At 38.6% G+C, this 19,938-nt stretch overlaps 1 protein-coding gene and 1 pseudogene across 1 annotated transcript in view; both read right to left on the bottom strand.

Annotated features, from left to right (window-relative positions):
• YME1L1 (YME1 like 1 ATPase) overlaps positions 1-19,459 on the bottom strand; it is a 46,728-nt gene extending 27,269 nt beyond the window's left edge. Inside the window, exons 1-3 of the mRNA XM_046678820.1 lie at positions 19,247-19,459; positions 8,909-9,040; positions 3,499-3,661 (exon numbers count right to left, since the gene is read on the bottom strand). Of these exons, the coding sequence (XP_046534776.1) occupies positions 3,499-3,661; positions 8,909-9,040; positions 19,247-19,279 (328 nt within the window). The 5' untranslated portion in view covers positions 19,280-19,459. The remainder of the gene's footprint in view (positions 1-3,498; positions 3,662-8,908; positions 9,041-19,246) is intronic.
• On the bottom strand, positions 15,838-16,006 carry LOC124249266 (uncharacterized; annotated as a pseudogene).
• Positions 19,460-19,938: the final 479 nt, after the last annotated feature.

Below are 19,938 nucleotides of genomic sequence, written 5' to 3' on the forward strand. Positions count from 1 at the left end.
CCTCTCCCAAAATAAGAGTCCAGGACCAGACGGCTTCTCTGGAGAATTCTACCAAACATTCAAAGAAGATTTAATACCTATCCTTCTCAAACTATTCCAGAAAATAGAGGAAGATGGGCACTCCCTAATACATTCTATGAAGCCAACATCACCCTGATCCCCAAACCTGACAAGGACAGCACAAAGAAGGAAAACTACAGGCCAATATCACTGATGAACATAGATGCAAAAATCCTCAACAAAATTTTGGCAAACCGAATACAGCAATACATCAAAAAGAGTATACACCATGATCAAGTTGGATTTATACCAGGGACACAGGGATGGTTCAACATCCGCAAGTCAATCAACGTGATACACTACATTAACAAAATGAGAAACAAAAACCACATGATCATCTCAATAGATGCAGAGAAAGCATTCGACAAGATCCAACATCCATTTATGATAAAAACCCTCAATAAAATAGGTATAGAAGGAAAGTACCTCAACATAATAAAGGCCATATATGGCAAACCCACAGCCAACATCATACTCAACGGACAAAAACTGAAACCCATCCCTCTCAGAACAGGAACAAGACAAGGGTGCCCACTTTCACCACTCTTATGCAACATAGTACTGGAGGTTTTGGCCAGAGCAATTCGGCAGGAAAAAGAAGTAAAAGGAATCCAAATAGGCAACGAAGAAGTAAAACTCTCGCTGTTTGCAGACGACATGATCTTATATATAGAAAACCCCAAAGAATCCTTAGGAAAACTATTAGAAACAATCAACAGCTACAGCAAAGTTGCAGGGTACAAAATCAACATACATAAATCAGTAGCATTTCTATACGCTAACAATGAACTAACAGAAAAAGATCTCAAGAACTCAATCCCATTCACAATTGCAACGAAAAGGATAAAATACCTTGGGATAAATTTAACCAAGGAAGTGAAAGATCTATATGATGAAAACTACAAGACTTTCTTGAAACAAATCGATGACGACATAAAGAGATGGAAAGACATTCCATGCACATGGATTGGAAGAATAAACATAGTTAAAATGTCCATACTACCTAAAGCAATCTACAGATTCAACGCTATCCCAATCAGAATTCCAACGTCATTCTTTACAGAAATGGAACAAAGAATCCTAAAATTCATATGGGGCAACAAAAGACCCCAAATTGCTAAAGCAATCCTGAGAAAGAAGAACAAAGCTGGAGGCATCACAATCCCTGACTTCAAAACATACTACAAAGCTACAGTAATCAAAACAGCATGGTACTGGTACAAAAACAGATGCACAGATCAATGGAACAGAATTGAAAGCCCAGAAATAAAACCACACATCTATGCACAGCTAATCTTCGAGAAAGGAGCTGAGGGCCTACAATGGAGAAAAGAAAGTCTCTTCAACAAATGGTGCTGGGAAAACTGGACAGCCACATGTAAAAGAATGAAAATCAACCATTCTTTTTCACCATTCAGTAAAATAAACTCAAAATGGATCAAAGACCTAAAGATTAGGCCTGAAACAATAAGTCTTTCTAGAAGAGAATACAGGCAGTACACTCTTTGACATCAGCTTCAAAAGAATCTTTTCAGACACCATAACCCCTCAGATGAGGGAAACAATAGAAAGAATAAACAAATGGGACTTCATCAGACTAAAGAGCTTCTTCAAGGCAAGAGAAAACAGGATTCAAACAAAAATTGGGAAAAAATATTTACAAGTTATTTATCTGACAAAGGGTTAATCTCCATAATATATAAAGAACTCACACAGCTCAACAACAAAAAAATCAAACCAAACAAAAAAATCAAACAAAATGGGCAGGGGACATGAACAGATATTTCTCCAAAGAAGATATACGATGGCCAATAGACACATGAAAAGATGCTCATCATCACTAATCATGAGGGAAATGCAAATCAAAAACTACACTAAGATATCACCTTACACCTGTTAGAATGGCAAAAATATCCAAAACCAAGAGTGACAAACGTTGGAGAGGCTGTGCAGAAAAAGGAACCCTCATACACTGTTGGTGGGAATGCAAACTGGTGCAGCCACTATGGAAAACAGTATGGAGATTTCTCAAAAAGTTAAAAATAGAAATACCTTATGACCCAGCCATCCCACTACTGGGTATCTACTCTAAGAACCTGAAATCAGCAATTCCAAAAGTCCCATGCACCCCTATGTTCATTGCAGCATTATTCACAATAGCCAAGTCATGGAACAAACCTAAGTGCCCAGCAACTGATGATTGGATAAAGAAGATAGGGTACATATATACAATGGAATACTACTCAGCCATAAAAAAGGACAAAGTCGTCCCATTCACAACAACATGGATAGACCTTGAGGGTATTATGTTGAGTGAAATAAGCCAGACCGAGAAAGACGAACTCTGTATGACTCCACTCATAGGTGGTAGTTAACATATAGACAAAGAGAACTGATCAGTGGTTACCAGGGTTGGGGGAGGGCACTAGGGGTGAAGTGGTGTACCTACAACATGACTAATAATGATGTACAACTGTAATTTCACAAGGTTGTTAACTATCATAATCTTAATAAAAAAAAATGAAAGCAGACTTTTAATCCAAGCTCAAAAACTTTTTTCTCACTCTTGAATTCTTTATTTATCCTACAGCCCTTATATGAAATGAAGGCAAAAGAAGAATGAAGAATTAGTAAATGAATTAAGTTTACACAAAGTACAGCTTCAAATCAAACCTTTGTCACAAAACTATTCAAACTTGCTCTATTATTCCCGGGCTTCTACAGCTTACATTGATTTAAAAAAATCTCTCCTTTCATCAGCATAAAACAAGTATTTTGATAAGCCTCTAAAATTCCTTAAGTACCACCCAAAAAGAAACTCACGCAGCTGACGTTCCTTTCAAACAAACTGCCTACTTATTATAATACTAGATCATTATAAGATTCAAATAAGAAAATTCAAATAAGAAAAGACATTCTATAAAATAAGGGACTATGACTGTTTCTTCAATGTATTCCTAGAGATTAGTATGTTACCTGGAATCCAATAAATGTTTGTCAAAACAACCCACAACACTCCCTATTCTAAACACTATGTAGTATCCTGTACTAGATCCTGGAACAGAAAATGGACCCTAGCGGAAAAACTAGTGATTTGGAGAAATTAACTTTTATTTTGTAAAATCTAGATAAAGTCTATAGTTTAGTTAAAAGTACTATACCGATGTTAATTTCTTAGTTTTGACAAATGTACCACGGTTCTGTAAGTAGTTAACATTAGGGGAGGCCAGACGAAGAGTATACAGGAACTCTCTGTACTACCTTTGCAACTTCTCTGTAAATCTACAATTCTTCCAATATGAACAGTGACCCCAAAAACAAAAAGAACTCAGAAAAGAACCCGGCACATAGTAGATGTTAATAAACGGTATCTATTAGAATTATTAATAGCGTTAAAATGGCTTATTTTTAATTGGAAGAAGAAATATATTGACTTACCATATTTATTTTCAAAGAAGGACTGTGCAGAGACATGAGACGTATGCCAATGGGAAGAAACGTTTTTGCCTTTGCAAAATCCAGGAAGTAGACTGTCTACCAGTTGATCAATCTGTCCAACTTTTAACTCAGATAATCCAAGGTCTCTCAAGTTCACTACAGCCTGTAAAAGAATCCGCCCAAGTAAGCAGTTTTATCAAGGTATTTAACTTAAAGAGTTATCATCAGTTGAAACCATATGGATTTTTAAAATTCCAACAAATGTACTGATTTCCGTTTTCTTTCTAATATTTAAAAAATAAGTTGGTACAAATATTTTTATAATTCTAGTTTTACTGAGGTTGGTAATATGAGGTTTGACAAAGGTGAAAAAATCCTATTCCCAATGGTATCACCAGTCCACGAGCTTTAAAGCTTCCTCCAGTCCCTACTGCCCATAGGCAGAAGCCCATTTGATAGAGAAAGGGTATGCTCTGTCACCACAGGACATCTCACTCTTCGGGCCTCAGTGCTGAGATCCTTCTTTGAACTGAGAGGCTCTATAGTTACCTCTCTCTAACTTCAACTAAGGAGGGAAACTGAACAAGGTCAAAATGTGTGCAAACCAGGCAAGAAAATGCACACACCTTGAAACAGTTCTAAAGTAACTAAAATTGGATTGAGGTGAGTTATTTTCTTGTCCACATGAGCTGATAGGAAAACACTAAAGACCAGTAACAATTACAAGCCCCAAACAGCTAGAACTTGAAGCAAGGAGAACAAAAACAGAGTAAGTAATGTAACAACTTCTTACGATGGATGTAAAGTTACATCCACAGATTTTATAGCTGTGGATTGACATTCAGGGGTTTTGTCACTTCCTAGCTTTGTGAGAAGTCATTCATATTCTTAGAATCCATTTCCTCACCAGTAAAATGAGGACGAAATACACCCTGCCTATTTCACAACAAGATAGTATGGGTCAACGGAAGACATCATGCCTTCCTCACCCGTGTATCCTAACATATGTAGTGAGACAGTTAGAGGCATGATGAAAGCAAATACTTAAAAGTGCTTTGTAAACTTCTAAAAATTATTCAGTGTAAAGGATATTATTATAATGGAAACAGAAGGACTGAAATATTCAAGAGCAACTTTTCAACAGTTATCTTTTAAAATGGGAAACCTAAAAGTCTGTTTACAATACACAGACTTCAAAAGGGAAATATAGAGTCTTAACTAAGAAAGAGAATGACTCCCCTTACTGATTGGGTGTCAGGTCCTCGGACCATAAAAGCATGGTAAATACACTACATGGTAACCACCATTACAGAGACATAAAAACAAGTGGTGAGAGAACACGGAACACAGAGCAACTAATTTCCTAAATAGGATGAGGCTTCACTGAGGTAACAACCAATTAGCAAAATGCTGGGGGAGGAAGCCTTGTGGAAGGGGGCAAAGAAGAAGTCATCAAAGGGCCGGGAATGTTTGAGATGTAGTAAAAAGTTTAGTGACGGAAGAAGGGACTAGGAAGACAGGCTATGGCCAAATTGTGAAGAGTACTGTTTGAATTTAATTCTAGAGCTAATAAGATTAGTTTTGTTTGATAGAAAATAGAAGATAAAGAAGACACACTGGATGGAAGAAGAGAAAAATGGTCTGAGGCTGAACTAAACCCTAACTAAGAAGGATGGAAATAACAAATCACAGACAGCAGACATTTGAAGAAACGGGCAGAGTAAGAGAGATGGGAGGGAGAAGGGTGCTGGATGGATGTGCTGGTTTTCGATTGTTGTCTCTCAGCTCCTATTCATCCCTCTTGTTGCCATGAACACGAATGTGGGCCCTTTAAGTATTTTTCCTTTGCCAGCTGGCACGATGTCAAGCTGTGTCAGTAGAGGGCACTTGAGAGACACTGCAGGAGGAAAGAGGGTTTGTTCCTGGTTCTAGAGTGCTCACTCAGCGAGCTCCTGTCTGCAGCACCCAGGGTTTCTCCAGCATCTGGCTCCTGCAGCTTGTGCAGCTTCTCCAAAGCCTGGCTCCTGCAGCGCAGTGGCTGGCAGTACCCAGCAGCTTCCCATGGCACCACTCCTTCACCAGGCAGTTTTGGAGCAGTTTTTCCAGTAAGACACATGCCCGTGAACAGCTTTCCCTGGTACCCGAGGGGGCAGATCTCCATCAAGTTCAGCTGGCGTGGCACCAGTGACTTCCCTGCCATTCAGTGAGCCAAGGCCCTGCCCTCCCCCACAAGGTCAGGACCTCAGCTCGAGGGAGGAGAACTCTTCCTGGGATGCTCCATCTCAGTCTGAGGAGGATTAGCTGTTTCTGGAATCTGCTCGTCTTATATGAATTTTAGAGTTTTCTTTACTTATTACTAGCCAATCTATACTTATTCCAATCCTCTGTAAAAATATAGTTTTTTAAATAATAAACTAAAAAGTTATACTAGTTTTTTACATTAAATTTTCACTGTTCAAATAACCATGCGGTTTCTTTCTCCCAGTTAGACCCAGACCAATAAAAAGGGGCTGAAACCGCTTTAAGATTAAATATACTGGAATCTGGGGGAGTAGCTCAGTTTCAGACATCTTAATTTTGAGGTCCCCGGAGCCTGTCTAGAGGGACATTTTAACAAGCCACTAGATAAATTACTTTAAAACTTTAGAGAGACTTTAGGTTTGAGATATATTTGGGAGTTAGCAGAACAAAGATATATAAACGTTATGTGAAGATATGAAAATGGGATATAACCTGGGAGACTGTGCATAACGAATATTAGATTAAGGATAAATGCACAGTACACTCAATATTTAAGGGGTTGGCCACAAAAAAGGCCAGCAAAACAGAAAGAGAAAAAAATCAGCAATATAACTTCACTCAACTTAAGAGTAATTTGAAAGTAGTGGATGTTCAGCAAGATCAAATGCTAAGGAAAAGTTGAAAAAGATGTGAATTTTTTAAAAGGCCTATAATTAGTATTAAGGAAATCAACAAAAATATAGCAAAATAAGTCTGTAAAATGGTAAAAGTAGTAGCCAAACTACAATGGGATGTAGTGTGAATGAAAGTTTTGCAGGTACAGTTCTAAGTTCAGAGTATCTTTTTCAAGCACTCTGAAAGCAAAGGGAAAAGAAGCCTGAAGGAAGTTGAAAGGAAGATTTTTTACTTGCACTGTGGAGCGGATGTTTGAATGAGCAAGACCTGATGAGAGCAAAGTCGCCACACAGCAAAGGGAGTGAGAGGAGAGATGAGGTAGGATGCTTAAGGAGAGTGAAATGTTTGTGAAGCAATAACGAGCAGTCAGTGAAGACAACAGTAAGGCTAATGAGGGTACATCAGAGGTAAAGAACACCACTTCTGTCTTTGAGACCATTACTCTTATGCTCCACACAGGCTTCTAGAATTTAGCTACTTTTCAAGCCCCAAAATGTACTTCACTACTGACCCAGCAATTTTAAAGATTTAGCAACACAAACGGTAAAAGTGGTGCTCTCTATAGCAACAAAAAATTGAAACAATATCCAAGAAAGGGACATCATACCCAACACTTTGAAGTCATTAAAAACATAGAAAACGACATAAGTTCACAAGACTTTTAAATGAACAAAGCAGAATCTAAATCAGCTTATAGAGCATGATCCAATTATTATAAAATATAAAACTACAAGAGAAAAAAGAGAAATGAAATATAAATACAAAGGTTAATAGCATTATCCCTGAGAAACAGGATCACAGGTGAATTTCTTCTACCTACATAATACTTGCCAAAATTTCTAACATGTACATAGTTTTGCTGCATGTAGCAATCTTGATACATGTAACATTTTCATGAGGAAAGCTCTCTTCATGAGGAAAGCTCTCTTAGACCGTAACTTGTAACTTCGGAGAAAGGTGTCACGACAGCAGAAAGACAATGGCTACAGAAAGAGGCAACAGGAACTGGGCAGAAAGTATAAATAGGAAGCATAAAAATGACAAAGACAAACCTTTCAGCTAGTTAAAATTTTATCCTAAGACAGCCCCCACAAACCCGCCCCCAAAGTGAACTTTTATCCAACTCCTCCACTCTCCTTTGCTATAGCCCCTGATGTCAGGACTAACAATATAAACTACTTATGGGCTAAAGAGGCTTGGGGAAACTTAACTATAGATTATAATGTTTTCTATGAAAAATGTCTTCTGAGCTACAAGCAACTATCTTATTAAGGAACTGTATAAACACAAAGGCTCCTAGGCTGGGAATTCCCTATTATCCTAGGCAACACTGATTTTAGAATTCTCTGAGTACTGAAAGTATATTTTCATAGCTTAGACATTTCAATTTCCGGTTCCTATGTGCTAATTGTTCAGCTACAGTGAAAGCTCCTATAAGGTGGTAGATGACAACTTCTTACTTTTCTATCTTCCCTGAGACTGGAAAGGCAATCTTGGTCATTAACTGCGGGTTCACTGCTACTGTGAGATGAACACGAAAGAGTATCTAAGTGGTATCATTCGAGTAGTAATCCAGGAAGTGAATACCAAATATACCGCCACATGAAAATTTTTATAGATTAAATGTTAAAGAATAAAACCAACTTTTATCACCTTACCCCCATCAGAATGGCTATAATCAACAAGACAAAAAAAATAACAAATGTTGGAGAGGATGTGGAGAAAAGGGAACCCTCATACACTACTGGTGGGAATGAAACTGGTGGAGCCACTACTGCAAACAGTATGGAGATGTCTCAAAAAATTAAACATAGAAATACCATACAACCAAGCTATCTTATTACTGGGTATTTATCCAAAGAACTTGAAATCAACAATTCAAAGAGACTTATGCACTCCTATGCCCATTGCAGCATTATTCACAACAGCCAAGACGTGGAAGCAACCCAAGTGCCCACTGACTGATGAATGGATAAAGAAGATGTGGTATATATATACAGCGGAATACTATCCAGCCATAAAAAAAAGATGAAATGGTCCCATTCACAACCACATGGCTGGACTCTGAGGGGATTGTGTTAAGCAACATAACCCAGACAGAGAAAGACAAACACTGTATGATTTCATTCATACGTAGAAGATAAACTAACACATGCACAAAGAGAATAGTCTCGTGGTTACCAGAGGGGAAGGGGGTTAGGGGGTGGGCATAAGGGGTAAAGGGACACATTTATATGATGACTGGCAAATAATAATGTACAACTGAAATTTCACAATGTTATAAACCAGTATGACCTCAATAAAATTTTTTTTTAAAAACTTTTCTATATGTAAAATAAAGCCAGAATTAGACATCTTTAATAATGTAACAAACTAAGCTAAAGACCGAAATCACCTTGTTCCAAATAGCTAAACACAGAAAGATCTTTCAAACATGTCTACAATGTACTAAATCAAAAAGGCTTTGTCACACAACCAGGGGAAAAGCTATTACCTCACTGCTGGGAGCCTCACGCTCAGGAACTGCATCTCGATGATGGTTTTGTGAAACGGATGCACTGAGAGAAATAAACGTGGTTTTAGGTGACTGAAAGGCATTGATGAGATGACTCAGAGGAACTGTAACCTAGAAGAAGATCAAAGTCGAAATTAAGAGTGTATTTAAAAAAAAACAACAGAAAAAAATTTTTTTGTCAGGATTTGGGATGTTTAAAAAGTTACATACACTGTATATCAAAACTATATATTAAAAATTGTAAATACTCAGATTTATTGCTGGCAGGAAGACAACCGGGTATATTCTTTCAGGATAGTATTCTGGCTATATGAATCAAAAGTATTAAGAATACAGTCATGCGCTGAATGATGACGTTTCGTGGAGGATGGACCACATATACCATGGTAGTCCCAGAAGATTAGTACCATAGAGCCTAGGTGTGTAGCAGGCTGTACCATCTAGGTTTGTGTAAGTCACTCTATGATGTTTGCACAATGACGAAATCACCTAACAATGCATTTCTCAGACAGTATCCTTGTTAAGTGACACATGACTGTATACACATTTCGTTGTCCCAGCAATCTAATTTCTAGGAATTTATTCTAAGGAAGTAATCTGATTAAGTGCTTGCCTACACGTAGATGACAATTTTTATCAAAACATTTTACAATTAGTGGAAAGCTAGAAATGTCCACCGTTAGAGGAGTGGCTAAATAAATGATACCACCACAAAATGAAATATCTCACAGACTTTTTAAACAAGTAAGCATATCTCCAGACCCTTAGACTTAGCCTCCCCACTGCACCATCCTGTTCTAAGTCACCGCCATCTAATCTATATGTGGATTTTTGCAACAGCCTCCTGACTATTCTCCCTGCGCCTGCGCCATTAAAACCAAAGTCCGATGACATCACTCCTCTGCTCAAAACCCTTCAACGGCTTCTCTTCCCACTCACAGTAAAAGCCGAAGTCCTAACAACCAGGACAGAGAAAGCCCTCCGTGGCTCTTTACTCCACCTCCTAATCTATCCACCACTACACTCCCCTTCATTCTCTCCGCTCTGGCCCCACTGATCTCCTTGCTGCTCCTGGAACACACCTGGCAGGCCCTCACCTCAAGGCCTTGGGACTGCCGTTGATTCCCTCTCGCCCAGTTAGTAACACAGCCTGCTTTCAAACTCCCTTCAGTTCTTAACTTAAAAGTCATCTTTTCATGAGTCTTTTCCCTAGCCACCCTATTTCATTTTTCAACAACCCTCCTCTAAAAAATATTCCTTATCCCCCTTTTCTGCTCTATTTTCTTAAAGATTGGCACGTAAGCTAACAACTGTTGCCAATTTTTTTTAATTATTATTATTCCCAAATCCCCCCAGTACATAGTTGTATATTGCAGTTGTGGCATGTGGGACGCCACCCCAGCATGGTCCGACAAGCGGTGCCACGTCCATGCCCAGGATCCAAACCCGTGAAACCCTGGGCAGCCAAAGTGGAGCATGCAAACTCAACCACTTGGCCACCGGGCTGGCCCCTCTGCTCTATTTTTTTTCTTGACACTTTGACTATCTAACACACTTTATATATTTACTTATTTATCTATATATTGTCATCTGTCTCTCTCATCCCATTTTCTGACGCCAACTGGGTGTCCAAAAGTTCAATTCAATTGACACCAAGTACCCAGAGGCTAAAAGCTCAGTCTCACAAGCCTGATCCCATTTCAGATGCCATACAAAAGTCCCAGGCCACCCATACTTCTAATCTACCAGACAGATATAAATCAGGGTTTCCTACAACCTCCTCCTAAGGTTCAATAATTTGCTAGAACAGCTAAAAGAATTAAGGAAAATACTTTACTTAAGGGAACATATGCCTCAACATAATAAGGCCATATATGACACAGCGAACATCATACTCAGTGGTGAAAAGCTAAAAAGCCAAAAGCTTTTCCTCTAAGATCAGGAACAAGGCAATCTTGACACTTTCATTCAACACAGTATTTGAAGTCCTAACCAGAGCAATTAGGTAAGAAAAAAAATAAAACGCATCCATATTGGAAAGGAAAAAGTAAAACTGTCACTATTTGTAGATGACATGATATTATAAATAGAACACCCTGAAGAAGCCATCAAAAACTGTAAGAACTAACAAACAAATTCAGTAAAGCTGTAGGATACAAAATCAATACACAAAAATCTGTTGTGTTTCTATATGCTAATGACAAAATATCAGAAAGAGAAATAAAAGAAAACCCCATTTACAATTGCATCAAAAAGAATAAAATACCTAGGAGTCAATTTAAGACAGGAGATGAAAGACCTGTGTACTAAAAACTACAAGACATTAATGAAAGAAATTGAAGACACAAATAATTGGAAAGATATTCCGTGCTCATAGATTAGAAGAATCACTATTGTTCAAATATCCATACTACTCAAAGCCATTATCGCTTCAATGCAATCCCTATCTAAATTCCAACAGCATTTTTCAAAGAAATAGAACAAATAATCCTAAAATTTGTGTGGAATCACAAAAGACCGCAAATAGCCAAAGCAACCTTGAGAAAGAAGAACAAAACTGAAAGCATCACACTCCCTGATTTCAAACTCTACTACAAAGCTACAGTAATTAAAACATATGGCAATGGAACAGAATAGAGAGCCCAGAAATAAACCCACACATATATGGTCAATTCATTTACAACAAAAGAGCCAAGAATATACACCGGGGAAAGGACAGTCTCTGTCCTTAAATGACATTGAGAAAACTGGACAGCCACATGCAAAAGAATGAAACTCAACCACTATTTTAGACCATACACAAAAATTAACTCAAAATGGATTAAAGATGAGGCCGGCCCCATGGCCTAGTGGTTAAGTTCAGCATGATCCACTTCCCTAGCCCAGGTTCAGTTCCTGGGCCGGACCTATACTACTAGTAGCAGCCATGCTGTGGCGGCAACCCACATACAAAAGAGAGGAAGAGTGGCACAGATGTTACTGCAGGGACAATCTTCCTCAAGTAAAAAGAGGAAGATTGGCAGCTCACGGCAAAATCTTCCTCAGCAAAAAAAACAACAACAAAAAAGGATTAAAGACTTGAACATAAGACCTAAAACCATAAAACTCCTAGAAGAAAACAGAGGCAGTAAGCTCCTTGACATAGGTCTCGGCAAGATTTTTTGAATCTTGACACCAAAAGCAAAAGCAACAAAAGTAAAAATAAAGACGTGGGATTATACAATACTAAAAAGCTTCTGCACAGCAAAGGCCACCACCAACAAAACGAAAAGGCAACTTACTAAACGGGAGAAAATATTTGTAGATCATATATCTGATAACAGGCTCACATCCAGAATATATAAAGAACTCATACAACTCAATGACAAAAAAAAAAGTCTCATTAAAAAATAGGCAGAAAATCTGAACAGATAATTTTCCAAAGACATACAAAATGGCCAAAATGTTCATGAAAAGATGCTCAACATCATTAATTATCAGGGAAATGTGAATCAAAACCCAAAATGAGCTATCATCTTACATCTGTTAGACTGGCTATTACCAAAAAGATGAGAAATAATAAGTGTTAGCAAGGATGTTAAGAAAACGGAACCCTAGTGTACTGTTGGTGGGAAGGTAAACTGGTGTAGTCACTATGGAAAACAGTATGGAGATTCCTCAAAAAATTAAAAATAGAACTGTCATATGATTCAGGAATTCCACTTTTAGGTCTTTACCCAAAAAAAACCCCAAAAACATTAACTTGAAAAGATATATGCATCCCCATGTTCGTTGCAGCATTATTTACAATAGCCAAGATATGGAAACAACCTAAGCATCAATCGATGGATGAATGGATAAAGAAAATCTGGTATACACACACAATGGAATATTGTCCAGCCATAAAAAAGTATGAAACCTTGCCATGTGCAACAACATGGATGGACCTCAAGAACATTATGCTGAGTGAAATATATCAGACAGAGAAACACTAATACCATATGTTCTCTCTTATACGTGAAATCTCAAAAAACAATAACAAAAAAGCTCATAGACACAGCAAACAGATTAGTGGTTGCCAGAGGCAGGGGGCAGGGGAGAGTGGGAGAAATAAGGGGGTCAAAAGGTAAAAAATAAATAAAATTTTAAAAAATAAATAAAACACTTCAACTTGTGCATTAAAGTTTAGTCACCTCTTAAAAAAAAAGATGCCACACAGTAGGTGCTAAAAAATAAATATGCTATATAAGATGATTATTTTGGCATCGAGCACTGGATGAGACACTGTGTTAACTAGTTTCTACTCATCTATTATTCCCTACAGTACTTTGAAGTAGTTTATTATTATTATTATTATTTTATTACAGATGAGAAGACTAAGAAGGCTCTGAGAGGTTTAGTGACTTGCCATGGTCACACAACTAATAATCAGTGGAGTCAGGATGCAAAATCAGGGATGCCTGATTCTCAAATTCGTAATCTCAACCAGTCTTCTAAACCGACTCAATAAAATGAATTGGGAGTAGAAAAAAACAAAAACAAACAAACAAAAAGTAGTATATCCTTTCTAAAGGGCAATATGGTAACACCTATCAAAATTACAAATGTATTTCTCCTTTGACCCAGGAGTCTCACTCACAAGAATTCATCCTACAGAAATTCATGTAAACATAAAAAATGACACACTATTAAAATCAATAAAAATAAAATTATAGTAACTAGTAGTAAGCACTGAACACATTAAATGCCAGGCATGTGCTGAGCAATGCAAGTGGGGGGAAAAAAAACTTGATCTACATTTACCAGTCTATCATAAAAGAAAGAAATGAACAGCGAGATGAAGAGAGAGGTAGGGCAAGGCCCAGAAGGGTCCCAAGCACAGGAGCTCATATTCCCCCTGGATGTGGAGTGTACCATCCTCCTGCACTGTGAATGTCTGCACTGAATCTCACCGTTTAGGAGTTTTTACAGAGCTCCATCTCCAGGCAGCTCCCCAGCCCACGAGGCTGGGGGGGTCGGTGCTGAGAATTCCCACGTTCTAACCACCAGGTCTTTCTGGTGACCAGCTCAATCCTGAGACCCTACTTAAGTCATCCCATTCACATAAATTTAGGCGTGATCCAAAGGGATGCCTTGTAAATAACAAGACTCTCATCACTCAGGAAATTCCAAGGGTTTTAGAAGCTCTGTGCCAAGAACTGGAAACACAGACCAAATACTTATTTTTTATTATACCTCACTCTCCCACTCAAATATAAGTTCCATGTGGCAAGGGATTTTTTTCTTTATTTATTTTATTTTTCTCTATTTTATTTTATATTACTTATATAATTAATACAAAATGTTTTTACATAATGCTTACGTAATTTACATATTTTGTATTATTTTATTTTTTCTCCTTTTCTCTATTTTATTCAATACTGTATCCCAGTGCAACAACAATGCACACAGTAGATACTAAATAAACATCTGTTCAGTAAATGAACAAATTAATGGCTTCCTCCTATATGCTGGATTTTGTACTATGTGCCTTACGTATATTATCTCATTTAATACTCATAACAGTTATAAAAATGAGTTACTATAATCCTCCTATTTAACTGATGAGGACAACAAAGATTTAGATAGGTTTAGTGGCATGTTCAAAGTCACACAGCTAGTAAGAATAGGAGCAAGGATTCCAACCCAGATAACTTAAGATTCCAGTTGAAGACTTTTCATCCTATAGTTATTGATACAGAAGTAAATTCATGATATGTTGTTAAATGAAAAAAAGCAGTCTATAAAATTATCTATAACATCTTTTTTTAAAGTATGCATACACATATTTGTGTAGAGATAAAATGTATGAAAGAATTTATTCTAAAATGTGATCTCTCTAGGTAATGAGATTATAGGTAACTTAATTATTTATATTTTTCTTTTCAGCATTTTTGGCAATGAGTATGTATTACTTTTAGAGTCAGAAACAATAAGCTCTTTTAAAACTATAGGAGTGAATTTTTTTTATTGAGATCCAACTAATATAACATATAAGTTTCAGGTGTACAACATAATGATTGGATATTTGCTTATTGAGAAATGATCACAATCAGTCTACTTAACATCCATCACCACAGTTACATAATTTCTTTTTCCTGTGATGAGAATTTTTAGATCTACTCTCTTGGCAAATTTCAAATATACAATACAGTCAAGCACCGCATAATGTTTTAGTCAACAATGGACTCCATCTAGGAAGGTGGTTCTATAAGATTAGCACCATATAGCCTAGGTGTGCAGTGGACTATACCATCTAGGTTGTGTAAATAACACTCTGTGATGTTCACAGGACGACCAAATTGCCTAACAATGCATTTCTCAGAAGTGTCCCCGTCGTTAAGCAATGAGTGACGGTTACTAATTATAGTCACCATGCTGTACATTACATCCCCATGACCTATTTATTTATTTAATTTTTATTTATTTATTTTTTTAAAGATTTTATTTTTTCCTTTTTCTCCCCAAAGCCCCCTGGTACATAGTTGTATATTCTTCATTGTGAGTCCTTCTAGTTGTGGCATGTGGGACACTGCCTCAGGGTGGTTTGATGAGCAGTGCCACGTCTGCGCCCAGGATTCGAACCAAGGAAACACTGGGCCGCCTGCAGCGGAGCGCGCGAACTTAACCACTCGGCCACAGGGCCAGCCCCCCCATGACCTATTTATTTTATAACTAGAAGTTTGTACCTTTTGACCCTCTTCACCTATTTCACCAACCCCTCACCGTAACCTCTGGCAATCACCAATCTGTTCTCTGTATCTATGAGCTCAGTTTTTAAATTTAATATATTGTCCTGGGGGTTGAGGGGCAGCCAATGGTGTAGTGGCTATGTTCGCCGGTTCGATCCCGGGCTGGGACCTACAAACTGCTCAACAAGCCATGCTGTGGTGGCGTCCTCCATACAAAATAAAAGGAAGACTGGCACAGATGTTAGCTCAGGGCCAATCTTCCTCACCAAAAAAAAATAAATTGTCCTAGGATAGGCGACATATCAGATATTAAACTGATAAGAACAGATACTATCCTTGATCTTAAGCCAAAAGGCAGAGAAGTAATTCAAATTTATTTTAAGATACATATTTTCTGTCTATTCCTTTGAAAAGTTTTATTTTAATCAGTTATCTCTTCTCATTCAAAAAAGTATTTAAATGCTAAAAGATAGTTTAATCTCCTCTCAATGAAAATATTCAACTTTTGTCTTTCCTAATTTTACAATTTAAACACCTGTATTCAACCAATTAAGCAACCAGGAATAACAAATGTGTTTACCATGTTTCACAGCATAAAATGCATAAGGATCCTATATGAGCCCAGTTAAGACTGCCTGTACTACACGAAACCCCTTCACCATCTCTACCAAAATCATCTACCACTAACTCTCCACCCAGTTGATAATACAGTCTCCTAAAATGAGGTTTTCTCGATGTGAACTTCCAGAAGTTCAGTTTCAAAAGGTTTAATACTATACTCAACAGGCCAAGTCAGACTTCTTTTCAAACACTTGCTAGGACTCCTCCAGACACTCATTTTGGTAACGCCTTCATGCAACCAGCTGGTCAAACCAGAAACATCTCTTTCCATCATCCTTCATATCCAATCTCTTATGAAATTCCAAATCTTTCTTCAAAATAAATCTCATCCTCTTCTTCCCATAACCATTGCCACCACTTTAGCGGTGCATTACCTCTCTCCTGAACGTGCAATAGCAACCTTAACTGAAAACACTTCCACTCTTACTTACCCTTCCACATTCTCTACACAGCAAGAAGCCAGAGTGATCTTTAAAAAATGTAAATCTGGTCATGTTACTCCATGCTTAAAAGGAATTCAGCGGTTCCCAACATACTTAAAATTAAGACCAAAATCCCTTACGATAACTCCCTATAAGATCCGTGTCAAGGCTTCTCCCCAACCTCATTTCTGTCATTGCGCCCTGTAATCACTACCCTCTCGCCACACTGGCCTTATTTTTGTTCCTCCAATCGGCTAAACTCTTCCCTATGCTGGAACTCCAGATATCCTTCCGTCTGCCTACGATACTTGTTCACTTCCCTTCACTCCTCACTTGGCTCTTACTCATCTTTGTCTTCATGTCACCATTAAGATTTCACCAAATCACCAAAGATTTGCTTTATTCACCTGGCATATTACTGTTGTCCAATAAATGACTAACCTTTTTATTTTCTACTATCTAGCCAGTACTAGAAGGGGAAAAAAACCAAGTGAGAGGGGATTACACAAAGGAACATAATTATATGTTTAAACTACAAAACTGTGTCAAAACACTTTTAAGTCTGAATGTTTTCAAAAACCTTTTACATGAAAGCCCAGAGATAAAACCACACATCTATGGACAGCTAATCTTCGACAAAGGAGCAGAGGGCCTACAATGGAGAAAAGAAAGTCTCTTCAACAAATGGTGCTGGGAAAACTGGACAGCCACATGTAAAAGATTGAAAATTGACCATTCTTTTTCACCACACACCAAAATAAACTCAAAATGGATCAAAGACCTAAAGATTAGGCCTGAGACAATAAGTCTTTTGGAAGAGAATATAGGCAGTACACTCTTTGACATCAGTTTCAAAAGAATCTTTTCGGACACTGTAACTCCTCAGTTGAGGGAAACAATAGAAAGAATAAACAAATGGGACTTCATCAGACTAAAGAGCTTCTTCAAGGCAAGGGAAAACAGAATTGAAACAAAAAAACAGCTCACTAATTGGGAAAAAATATTTACAAGCCACTTATCCGACAAAGGGTTAATCTCCATAATATACAAAGAACTCACACTGCTTAACAACAAAAAAACAAACAACCCGATCAAAAAATGGGCAGAGGACATGAACAGACATTTCTCAAAAGAAGATATGAATATGGCCAATAGACACATGAAAAGATGTTCATCATCGCTAATCATCAGGGAAATGCAAATCAAAACTACACTAAGATATCACCTTACCCCCGTTAGAGTGGCAAAAACATTCAAAACCAAGAACGACAAATGTTGGAGAGGTTGTGGAGAAAAAGGAACCCTCATACACTGTTGGTGGGAATGCAAACTGGTACAGCCACTATGGAAAACAGTATGGAGATTTCTCAAAAAGTTAAAAATAGAAATACCCTATGACCCAGCCATCCCATTACTGGGTATCTATCCTAAGAACCTGATATCAGATATCTCAAGAGTCCGTTGCACCCCTATGTTCATCGCAGCATTATTTACAATAGCCAAGACGTGGAACCAGCCTACATGCCCAGAAACTGATGATTGGATAAAGAAGATGTGGTATATATACACAATGGAATACTACTCAGCCATAAAAAAAGACGAAATTGGCCCATTCACAACAACGTGGATGGACCTCGAGGGCATTATGTTAAGCGAAATAAGTCAGTCAGAGAAAGACGAACTCTATATGACTCCACTCATAGGTGGAAATTAGTATATTGAGAAGGAGATCTGATCGGTGGTTACCAGGGAAAAGGGGGGGTGGGGGGAGGGTACGGAGGGGGAAGTGGTGTACCCACAACATGACTAACAAAAATGTACAACTGAAATCTCACAAGGTTGTAATCTATCATAACATTAATAAAAAAAAAAAAAAACCTTTTACATGCAAAACTGAGAACTCTCCCTCCAAAAAACTATCAAAAGGTTACCATGAAAAAAGATTTTTTGTCACAGCGATTACTCCTGAAACATAATTAAAAACCCTTGGAAACATTTTTCTCCGCCCTCTTTTTGCTTTATAAACAGATGGGGAGGAAGCCGACTCAAAATTTTAACTACAAGTACTCAATAACTTGAAATATATATATGTATCAGTCACTTATGGTCAATAAAAAGAAAAGTTCGTGGTAGATTATTGAAATTATTATAGCAAGTTTGGGTTAAATGCCCTTTAAAGGCAAAGAGATTAGGGCATCGGCGTTATGAATACTAAAGTCTTTGAAGAGGCAAAAAGGAGGAAAGGGAACATTACCCGCTGCCTTTACATCTACAGCAACGATCTCCCCGCGCCCACCCCAGAATGTCCGGCGTTGAACAATGCCTGGTGGACTCTCTAGCAAAAAATTGCACGCAATCAACTCGAAAAGCCAAGGTCTCCATCACGCTCACATCATGCCTCTGCTTCATCGTCGGCGCTTTAATAAGTCTCAGGCCCGACCCTCAGCGTTGCCCCTGATCCACTAAACCTGCGGACGCACGTCGGGTTAACAGCTTCCACCCAACGCAAACGGCAAACAGCCGCGGGCCGCGGGGGAGAAAAATGGACGGGACGGCGGACTCACCTGGGGCTGCACCGTGCTCGACAGGGAAAACATCTCCTCCGGGCCCTCAGCCACCTCACCCGCCTGCCGAAACTGCCCCACTGTCCACGGCCCGGCGGGGAGGCGCTGAGCCCTTTCTTCCTTTTCTTTCTCTTCCTCCCCTTACCCCTACTCTTGCTAGAAACGGAAAATGGCCTCCCTTTCCTACAGCTGCTGCGACAGACAACCTGCCCCGGAAGGCAAGCCTCTAAAGCAACAGTACTTCCGGGGCAAGTGAGTGCCACCTTCCGGGGACAGACGTCAGGGCTCCGCCCTTTTGGGGCCACTGCCCGCCCCCCACCCCCCCGAAGTAGTTGATGTTCACGTGAAATAATACACGCCCTGGCTCCCCAAAGCTCTCTGGCTGTAGGTTTCCTTTTCTTAAGGGGGACCGGCGTCCCCACTGTGAAACCTGACTTTCTACAGCTTCCTTGTCAAATCGTCCAACGCATTCGGTTCCGACTGGGCCTCGAGTTGTAAGGCCTTTCGCTATGGTTTAGTGCGATCGCCCCCACAATCAACCAGAAAATTCTTCCTGTTGGTTCTAATCTGTTTCAGTCAGGTACGTTACATCGTGTTAAAATGTCAGATTACAGGGCCAGCCAGCGCTTCCTGCTCATCCAGATTCTCCACATTCTGTGGCTTCACTGGCCATCGCTTTCCTGAACAGACCA

The sequence above is a fragment of the Equus quagga genome, chromosome 12 (assembly GCF_021613505.1).
Source record: "Equus quagga isolate Etosha38 chromosome 12, UCLA_HA_Equagga_1.0, whole genome shotgun sequence".
Taxonomy (NCBI): Eukaryota; Metazoa; Chordata; class Mammalia; order Perissodactyla; family Equidae; genus Equus; species Equus quagga.